Below are 11070 nucleotides of genomic sequence, written 5' to 3' on the forward strand. Positions count from 1 at the left end.
GCTTCCTCCTTGCTTTATGAGGCCCCAAAGATACGATATGGATAAAAGCTTAGAAATGGCTGGGGCAAACACAAACTGTCGTTACAGAAAAAGAAAAAGGAGCCAAACAGCAGTACCACAGAGCTCATTCTTAATGAATGTATGCAAATAATGTAAATGTTATAAGAAGACAATATCAAGTGGTTATGAAAATTAAAAGCGTGTTCTTATTACAATCCCATTTCAAAGTACCGATGTTCCCAAGCTATTGTGAAATCTTTGCTGGAATACTTAATTAAGTAAACAACAAACAAAAGGGCTCATCGTTGGTGCCCCAAGCTATCATCCAAAACCGGGTATAATTAAAGGTGTGAACAACAAACTAAGTAACAAATCTACAAAGTCAAGGTTTTGAGAAATTAATGGGCATCACGGCACTGCACCAGTTCAAATTTATCACTCATTATCTCCCAGACTAGCACGGTGCGGTTTCACATGTTTGTGCCTCATTCTCTTCCCTTCAAGCCTTTCCTTCCTTTTCTAGATGGCTAATTTTAGACAATTACTGCCTGTGACATACTGAGACTTCTTTTGCCTCCTTTTCTTTTTCTTGCTGTAAAGCTAGTGACCTATAAAAGCCCCCTGCACCTAAAATATTCTGGGATTTTAGAAAGTAAAGATGGATTATTTGAAATAAAGGGGGGCGGGGGTGGAAGGAGAGGGAGGGAAGAAAAGCAAGCAAAAAGTGTTTGAATTCCCAGTTTCCCCACTCCTCTGCTTTGCATCATCCCAATGGTAAATACATTCAGATGCAAAGATTAAGCTAATATAGAGAAAATGCTAATCGTGCTAGGATTAGATATACTGTACTTGTTGCAGAGAAATGATTTTCTGTTCTACAGATAATGCTCTAGCAAGACAAAAAATGCATGCGAATAAAGCCATAAAGTTACTTGGAAGTCTTAGGCTCAAAATAAGTATTGACCTTTGCACTATATGAATGAGACCATGCTATACCTTACATTTAGTGAATGCCCTTTCTGTTCTCATATGAATTCCAGCATTTTCTCTCACATGTACAAATTTGACAGGAGGATATATATGCACAAACAGACTTATACAAATACACGGTCATCCCTCTTTCCATCCATCTTGCACAGAGAAAGAGTGAGCGAGCAGAGGAGGAGGGGTGACTTTATAATGCAGATTAGCAAATTTTGTGAAATCTGGCCTCTCACCTACAGAGGTACCATGCTTTTCAACATCATCTTGCTCATAGCAAGACTGTTTGCGCCTCTTCTCCCCCCAAAACCCCAATGACATTGAAAAAAATACTGCATTGCAGCATTTGCTAGTGCATCAGAGTGTATCCAGTCGGCTGTCCCACAGACAAACAAATGTATATTTTAATGTGTCCAGGCATGTAAATTAGTTGTCTGGTAGACGCAGATTGTTGGAACAGACAAGTGGATCTGAAGTTCTGGGTTTCTTCCTGCCTATATCTCATATTCTCTCCTACTGCTCATGTCTTGCCTGTGGTATCTCTTGAAATTTTCTGAAAGTGGAAATTACCAAGGAACACAACAAATCCCCTTGGTAGGAAATGCAAGACAATAATATGCAATTTCAGACAAAAGCTAACACCACTGTCCACCACCAGATAATGGGTAAGTAGTATGGCAATCACATGCAGAAAACAGCCTTCATTTAATGAGTACTCCCAGCAGCATACTAAGTAGGGGAGGGATGAGAAAAGAATCCCTCAGAATCTAGAAGACAGTCTTTTAAAAAATAATAATTATTAAGACTAAAAATGTGTCATATTTATGCAACAACGAGACTTTCTCCAATAAGAACCAAAACCTTTAGCAGGATCTAATAAAGATGGTCAGACTACTTCCATGCCCATTCAAAAAGGATTTCCAAATAAAACCTCCTGCAGCTCATTTTTAACTGTCCTTTGTCTTACTGTAAGTCAGCAACAACTTGGGTTTACTTCGTCTGAGAAAGCCCAGAAAGGTAAAACGGAGAGAAAAGGAAAGCAAAGAACGCTACCAACTCAGTCAATAATGGAAGAGCATTTCTGTATCTACCACGGGAACTTGATTAGGAAGGTCTCTGGCAATGTCATTTTAAACTGATGTCTGGGGTTTATAGCCCGTCAACAACTTGACATGCAGAATTCCATCCTTTTTGGCTATATCCTCACCAAGGTAAGAATTTCACATATATTGCCACAGGAAAAAAAAAAACAGTTATATTTTCTCCATGTTTTCCTTATACAGGAAAAGGCTTTACATTTTACAGGTTTATATACACATATCCGTGGCAATCTCAGATGACATTTCACTTATTTAACTGCTATTTGCCTACACTATGTGAGCTCTAATGTGCAAGGAGAGAATGTCACTACATACATGCAGGCTGTGCTCATTAATATCATCTTAAAACAAAGAAAAGCGGGAGATCAGGGGGAGAAACGTGTTTCGTAAAAATAAAAAAAAAAAAAAAAAAAAAAAAAAAAAAATGGGGTTTTCTTTTTTTTTATTTTTACGAAACACGTTTCTCCCCCTGATCCCCCGCTTTTCTTTTTTTTAAAGTTTTTTAAAAAACCTAAATTGGGAGAAAAAAAAAAAAAAAGGGGTTTTCCTTTTTTTTAAATGCTTTTCAAAACCCTAACCGGGAGAAAAAAAAAAAAAAAAAAAAAAATAAAAAAAAAAAAATCGGGATTTCCTTATTTTTAAATGCTTGTCAAAATCCTAAGCTGGAGAGAAAATGAAAATAGAGCTGTACTGGCTGCTTGCGACCCTCAAACAATGCAGCTGTGCCTGATCAAAGCCATCCTAATGTATTCTCACGACCCAAGTTTATAGTTTTAGAATATAACATCACTGATTCGAAGACAGAATGAATATTATTTTTCTCTCTCCATATTACATCTGTTCATGTCTATGTGGTGCCTCTGTGTGTGCACACGTATGACATTTCAGCTCTTACACGCACACAGACAACAAAAACCTCCAAATTTTTCTTCCCTTACAGAGAAAAAGCGTTGCAGTTTTCAGAGGGCCATTCAATTACTTCCTTCAAAAAAAGACCGCAGCAGAAGCCTGACTTAAAAGAGAGCAAATTAGAAGGGAGATTTCATTTCTCACATATTCCCTTTAAACTTAACACCAAGCATTCCCATCGGAATTGAACGTTTGAAGCGAAGTATACACACCCAAAAATGACTCGACCAAAAATCGGAAATTCTTAAGACAGGAAGCGAGGCATGTCCTCTATCCTCAAAACGTTTCTCCTGTGCCTCCTGATGTGTGATGGATGAACGTTTTCTGGGCAAGCACATTTTTTATACCTTTTCCTCTCCCAGCTATGACTTACGAGGCTACTACGCTTCTAAACACTCCTGGCACCCATCCCCTTTTTTACAGATGCACTTCTGCTCTGCCACATTATTGTGCCCCCCCCCATCTCACACCATCCCGGAGCAATTAGCAAAAGATGCACGATCCTTTAAAAAAGTCAAACCCATGTACCCGGCTCGAAATTGAAAGCGGATATTGTTGAGCAGGTAGATAATACAGTGTGGCTTGAGGTGGGGCTGGGGAGGACGAGGGAGGACAGTTTCATTATTTTAATAAATTCTGGTGGACGCAAACGCTGTAGGATATGAACTCCCCTGAACTGATCCTTCTTCCATAGAACCGTTTGATTTTGCAAAAATACCAATATCGCTTAACACAAAATCACTGCTTAGGGTAAATTCCTTCTACCTACTGTTCTCATAGGGACATTTGCTGGAAAATTCTAAGAAATGATTTGCAGAAGCGATCAGCTGTGGGAGTTCACTATTATACCTCTGTCAACTTCATTCAATATAATTTACATTTTTTTTTTTTTTTAAATACTGCCTCGCAGGATGCCTTGCCATTTTTTTTTGCACATACTATTTCACAGCAGGAATAAAAATAAATAAATAAATAAAAAAAACAAATGATAACCCACTTTTGCAGAGAAGAAAGAACAGATGCTTAAAAATAGATTTCCAGAAATCACTGTAAGCCTGAGCCAGAAATGTAATTAACACCTATTTATAAAGAATAATTAAAGTTGTGACTACCACAAAGAACAGCAAAGATAATTGAGGTAGCCCCTGGTTTTTTGGGTTTTTTTGGCTTTTTTTCTTTTCTTTTCTTTTTTTTTTTTTTTACACTGTTTGCAGTATTCCCACATGATTGCCACCTGCTCCCCCACTCAGCTTCCCCTATGCTCGTTTCCCCGGCAACCTTTCATTGGCTTTTCCTCCCAGCTATCGCTTTCAGTTCGGCTGCTCAGTCTAATCTTATTTGTTTTACACCCATCAAAACAAGCAGCTAGACAAAGACAATCCTATAAGAATGGAAAAGACCGTAGCTTTGTTTCCCAGTTATAATAAATATCCACAGTGAAAGTCTGTAAAATGTTCAATTGAAAGAAAACTAGCAAGGATGATATGAATTTTGAAGATTTTTTTTTCCTCCCTCCCCACCCCCCTGCCCCTGAATTGCACTGTTCTGTAAAATTCAAAGTCGGCAATAGTTGGATTTGATCATGCCATTTTGCACAATCTGTAAGGAAAACATAAAGGAGGAATAAGCTGAGTAGTTTCTGATTTCAATGCCAGAAGAATACTCTAAAAATAGAAATACTATTTTCACATAAATGGCTTTGATTTCCATCAGCATTTGAAAAAAAAAAAAAGAAAAGCACACCCTTCTGTTTCACTATAGCACTAGCTTAAAGGAAACAATGCTCGATTTTTATATGCAATGGTTTAATGAAACCCTCATAGAGCACAAATGCGAATGAAAAGGCATCGCCTGCTGCCTGATCCGATGGGCACACAGTACAATGACACTGTGATTGTCAGCAGAGACCATCCTTGCTAGACTGAAATGCAATGTTCAATGGAAACAGCGTGAAGTGCCATCACACTAAGGTATATTAAATGCATGCACACACACACACACACATGCATCCTCCTAAAAATAAACAAAGATCTGGGATTTTATCCCCGACTCCCGAGCTGCGATGCTACACAAAAGAAATGCACAAGGCACACAAACGGTACGAAATCTGCAACTAGCTCTCAGCGTTCACTTACCATTTTCAAGCCATTCCACTCCATCTGTGATTACAAAGATGGACCCCTACAGCCCCTCACGGTGTCAAAAGCAAAAAGAGCGTTATGTAAAAGCTGACATTCCTTCTTACAGTACGGCTGCCCAACGATGCAACAAAAATCGACATATACTAGGCGCTGCAACACATACAAGCCTCCTCCTCTTTTTATGAGGTCATGACAGGAAACTCTTTGAAATACAATATGCAGCATTTACTGAAGCTCATATAAATCACTCTCTTAAAAATTACCATACCTATTGCGCAGTCCACCAAAACAAAATTACCAGTCTTGAGGCTTTTTTCCAAGGACTCTGCTCTGCATTTGTATTTCCAACATGCCAAGGTGGAAATTAACTGTACCCCCCCCCCACACACCCCACCGAAGCCTCTTTTTTCCTTTAGCATTTATTTCACAGTTAGCCACACACAGCCGTGCATTAGAAATGAGCCTTTTCTTTATTCAGAGAGAAATCACAATTACCTTACAATGACAAAGTACATCCTTTATTAAAGGATATGCAGGCAATAGAGACAAGAGAGACAGACAGACAGACAGACAGAGAGCAGAAAAATGTAGAAACAAGCCAGTTGCAGCAAGCTAAACTCATGTGAAAACAGATAATGAGGCAGATTGGGGGAAAACTATATATCTACATCTCTCTCTCTCTCTCTATATATATATAAAAAACTAGTATAATCATATTTGAAATCTACTAATACCTACCATAACCATTCTTAATGGCAAATATTGGGTCTTGAAAGGCTTCAACTCTTCTAAAGATTTGCTAAGGTTTCAGGGATTTATTTATTTTTTAAAAAGATCCACAAAGCACAGTGCGGACGTTTGTGCGGCAAAAGAATAAAAAAAAAAAGCGCACTGTGCTGAAGCCCCCCGATTCTAGGATGTAGATAAGAACAACTGAACACAGCCTTGCTGAAATTGGCTTGCAGCTTCTCCTTTTTACATCCATTTATGGGACCATCTGTCAGCTGAAGCCAGAATCTGATTGGCTGGGGAAACTAAAGGAGGCGTTGCAACATCAGGTGCTATTGAAATTAGCTAGTGCCAGATTGACAATGTTAATGATTTGGTGACCTCTACAACAACAGAGACCAGATTTCTGAACTGCTGCTTGTGTCTAGTAATTAAGGCCCAGTTGAAGAAACAACATACATACATGTATTTTTACCTCTTCCCCAGCCCACAAGTACAGTAGCACTTACAGGCCACATCTCCGGTTTATAAACCTCCCCCGTGGAGGTGTCATACCTCAGCCATGCTTCAATGACTACATCTTCTTACCTCTTGCATGTGTGGCTTTGAGGTCTAGAGTATTTTAACCACCTTATCTTTCTCGACAGTTGCTTTCTGGAGAAATGCATATTTAATGATCTGCCTCTAGGCTTAAAGATATGACAAAAGCACTTTAATGTGCATTTTAACTGCATTTATTCTCAGGTACTATTGATTTTAATAATCGAATATTTTTTTCCCTTTAGCAGGAGCATTTTTTAAATGCATACATTTTAAAAAGTAGGTTTGATGTTGCTGTCACTTAACGGCATCGCTAAAATATACCGGACATTATTTATCAGAGCATTTAAAGCACAATAAAGGTATTTTATCATCTTCCAGCTACCTCACTTCACTACTCTTTAGATTTATGAAAAAGAGAATTATAAACATTTAGTGTTTATAACTATACAGGAAACATGTATCCTTTTCTTGTTCTGACAAAGCAACACAACTCCAACGATAAACAAGAACATTTCACTAATACTCAACTCGGGGGATTTTTTTTTTTTTTTGGAAAATGTCATTAATTAGGAAATATTTATTTTTCTCTTCTTCCTCAAGAAAACCATTTAAGGACTTTTTTTTTTTTTAATACCTAGTTGTTTAATACCTAGGATCCAGTATAACAAGGCATGGTGTGTTGTATTTGCAGCTAACCTCAAATTAAAATTTACCTAGTCTAAAGCTACCAACTTGTATTCTTTGTAACACTGGTAATTTAACAGTTTCGTTTTATCACTGAGGTCTCAGGTAAAAGAAAACATTTTAAAAAGCTCTAGTGTAACGTAAGCATTTCTAGTGTGTAACAGAAAAAAAATGGAAAACCTGCGGAGAACACTGGCATGGGCCATGGCATATGCTCACCTAGGTCTTCTTTGGAAAAACAAAACCTGATTTTCAAATATTATAAACGTTCCCAAATATCTACTCACTGATTTTCGGAAAGGCCTTTTTAAATGCAAATATTAACTCAGGTTTGTGAATCTTGCAAATGACACTGCACATGTTGCAAAATTTCTTTAAAGCACAGACGCATGCACAGAAAAAATACACAGCTTATACCAGTGAACGTAGGAAATAAATTAAGCTTTAAAATGTAGATATAAATAACTCAAACAAGCAGAAAAAACCCATTTAAAAGAAATCAAACCCTTCTACTCATGGAGTAAAACACTGAATTCAATCAAAATCTATCATGAACAATTCAAATAGCTGCAGAGGATTTCTCTCACCATCCAATAGTTTTTAAAATGTGTTGCTTCATAAAAGCTAGCAAAGATTAAAATGCTTTGTAGAATGGGGTCCCTAACTCGTCCTATGCAACTCAAACACCAGCTGAACTACTAGGGTGAATTCACCAGCATCAAAATGCTGCATAGCTACTCTATATTACCATATAGTCTAGTGGAAAAATAAAACACCCTATTGAATATTAAACTTTAATTTGTAATGCAAATTTTTACTTAAGGTTTCTTCAAGGGTTAGTGAAAATGAACAAGGGTTAAAGCAATCTTTTTTTTTTCTCTTTTCAACTTCAACGCACTTTGTTAGCTATAAATTAATGTCATGCATGTCAAAAGATTCAGCCATTTTTTTAAAACAATAATCGCACATTGTAGTCCTGAACAATTCGCTGTTTTGCCAATTTAAAAATCCATGTACTTTGTATATTGATCACTTTTCCGAACGGGGGGGGCGGGGAAAAAAGGACACATGCTAAATCTTTCAGAGGAATCCTAAAACCAAATGCACAAATGTCCTCAGAGGCCTCTCTCTAAAGACAAAGGCAGAATCCTATTGTTGAAAAAGTCAACCTTATTATCGGGTTTCCAATAGTACCATTCATCTTTCAGTGCAAGTGGCTGACCACCGCATCACAGTTGTGACACATTTGTAAAGCATCAAATTCTCAATCTCGGCTCTCCAGAATCAGCCAGGCAGCCTCTGAGCAAAGCGATATTTTAATGCAAGCCTCCATCCCCACAAAAAGAAACTTGTCTCAAACAGCTAATCCAATATCAAAATGAAATCACAGGATTGTTTGTCCCCCTCTCTCTCCTTACCATAAATGAGCAGTTTCTTGACTCATTAATGACAGTTTCCCTTAAAAGAAGTGATCTCATATCACTCAGCCCCTCTCCACCATGCATACATCCCAAAGGTTGCGGGTATCTTAGCATCAGTAGCCGCTAGCAAGCTCTCTCGTACAGAGCCCAGATGGACTATACCAGAAGCCAATTCAGCGTTAATAACTACCTACTCTGTGCAGTTTAGAAGCCTTACGTGGCATCATGTCCTAGGCAACAGCAGCCGATTGAAACCACAAATAAAAAGACAACCCAATTCTCCAAAAGCATCGAAAGGGAAAAAAAAAAAAAGAAAAAAAGAAAAAAAAATTGAAGAATGATTTTTTGCATCATCTCTGACTTTCCTAAGATTAAACAGAATCCTTCCCAAACATATGAAAAAAGGAGAAACGCCCCCCCCCCCCCCAAAACAGATGCTGCCCAGGAAAAAAAAAAAAGTGACAAAATATTACCTCATTATTTAACAAAGCAGCATTAAGCGTCCTGCTGATTTCAAACATCTTGCCACAGATTTGGGTTTAAGAGCAACAGAAAGAATCCTTTGCAAGCCCTCTGTCTGCAAAGGGTTCTTCAATTTTCCTGCGCACAACAGAATAGTCAATATGTTATTTCCCTAGAGTTCGCACATTAAAACATCTAGGCAGTGAGCTGAATTTCCCCCTTATCACACACACAGTAGACTCCCGTTATATGTACTGCTCTCTTTGCAAGATTAGCCTGCCCCAAACATGGCTGTTGTTTAAACTATTCTTTAAAGTAACAGTTCACTCCATAGCCACCAGGTGGGCAGTGTGCACGACTCAAGTAACCATCTTAAAAGATTTTTCTTGGAATCGTTTTCGGTTGTGATCCAGAACAGAAAGAGCCTACGGTTTTGCAAGTAAAAATGAATTTTTGCATTGTTTTCAGTCCCCGCCTCCTCCCCTGAGAAAACCAACAAAACCCCGACAACCCCACAACTCGCAGTAGAGAATTATTATTTTTTTAAAAATCTTAATCATGGATCTAAAAAATTACACATAAGCCTATCAATCAGCAAAAATGAACTTAATCAGTGCAGAGGCTGAAATATAATTAAAGGAACAATATTGTTGCAAATGGTCTACTGGTCCCAAGAAACGGGGATATAGGCTATATCGCATAGGATGATAAACTGGTTCAAGAAAACACAAGCACAATATTCAACAGAGATTATTAATAAGGAAGAAGGGGTCTGTGAGCAAACAAGCTGCAACTTGCCCAGGTGAAATGCAAGATTAGTTACCAAAATATTGTTATGATCAACAAAACGATGCCTCGTGTTTGTGTTGATTTTTGATATTTTTGGTCTAGGCTTGGGCTTGGATGGTTTATAACATTCTCCGTTTTCTGGAATAATGCAACTAAGGAAAACTCTTTGGCAATCGCTTGTCCAACCTTTCCTATCACTCTATACATTATGTAGAAATGTCTTCTGTTTTACTTTAAATCAATGCAGTAAAGAATACGTCTACTACCAGACAAAGTGACTGAATTCACTCTAGCAGTATCCAAAAACCCGAAACAGATCCAGGCTCCACTGCGCCAGGCGCTGTACAGACATGCAGTAAAGACTGTCACCTGCTCTGACAAGCTCGCAACTACCATTTTAAGGTTTAAACTACAAACCAGTAGTGTGCGGGAGAATGAAAGGCAGACAAAAACACAAAAAATCTTATTTATCACGAGCGAGAGTGAATCCTACTGAAATCTATGGACATTTTCAACCAGCTTCAGTGACGGCAGGATCCAGAAAGGTTCTGCATAGGGGTAAAGGTCACATTATTTTATTTCTTTAAAAAAAAAACCTAACTATAAGGTTACGGTCACATTATTTTATTTCTTTTAAAAAAACCTAACTATAAACATGTGTATTTATTGGAATTGCAACACGCGCAATGTCTGAACGATCAGGCATTTCTCATATGCAGGTATCTGCATGAAGATTTTAAAAAACAGAGTGAAGGCGATGTTTATACCCCATAGCATTCCTCACCTCCCACCCTGGGCCTTTAAGTAATGTTAGGTGCTGACTTATCATATTAGGTGCTGACTTACAACATACCCTCCTTGAATATATTAAGTTTCAAGCCACTCCTCCTTATATGGGAGAAAGGTTATTTGCAGCAATTTCTGGTTGTATGAAATAAGCTTATTTTCTCACTCACCATATGTCTTGAGCACTAATTAAAAGTGTCACTTTCTCTAACATTAAAACGTAATCATTTAGTAAATAAAATACTCTTAGCTTGCTGGTCTTGGTGAGAATCTATTTTCAGGGTATTTTACTTCCAGGTAACTTCAGGTTTTTGATTACCACCATTCCTCAGATTTAAAGAAAAATATTTAAATTAAAAAAAAAAACAAACAGCGAAAAAGAAAAAAAAAACATGAAGCACATTTTTAAGGACCCATACTCCTGTTACCCTGAGGCAAATTCAACCAATCAATATGAAACCACTGACGTGCCACCATCTGCCAAGCTGCAGAGCAATGTGGTGGGAACAGACCTGTTATAAAGCA

At 37.9% G+C, this 11070-nt stretch overlaps 1 protein-coding gene across 5 annotated transcripts in view; it reads right to left on the reverse strand.

The window, feature by feature from the left end:
• The window catches only part of ELAVL4 (ELAV like RNA binding protein 4), a 109523-nt gene extending 100306 nt beyond the window's left edge, over nucleotides 1–9217 (reverse strand). Inside the window, exon 1 of one of the 5 annotated variants that reach the window (XM_019501332.1) lies at nucleotides 8982–9217. In XM_019501332.1, coding sequence (XP_019356877.1) covers nucleotides 8982–9029 — 48 coding nt within the window. In that variant the 5' untranslated portion in view covers nucleotides 9030–9217. Of the gene's footprint in view, nucleotides 1–5125; nucleotides 5280–5869; nucleotides 6087–8505; nucleotides 8639–8981 lie in introns of those variants that run through there. The other 4 variants (XM_019501329.1, XM_019501331.1, XM_019501334.1 and 1 more) reach the window with 4 other exon arrangements.
• Between the last annotated feature and the right edge of the window lie 1853 nt (nucleotides 9218–11070).

This window comes from Gavialis gangeticus, unplaced genomic scaffold (assembly GCF_001723915.1).
Source record: "Gavialis gangeticus isolate Ggan-Ray unplaced genomic scaffold, GavGan_comp1, whole genome shotgun sequence".
Classification (NCBI taxonomy): Eukaryota; Metazoa; Chordata; order Crocodylia; family Gavialidae; genus Gavialis; species Gavialis gangeticus.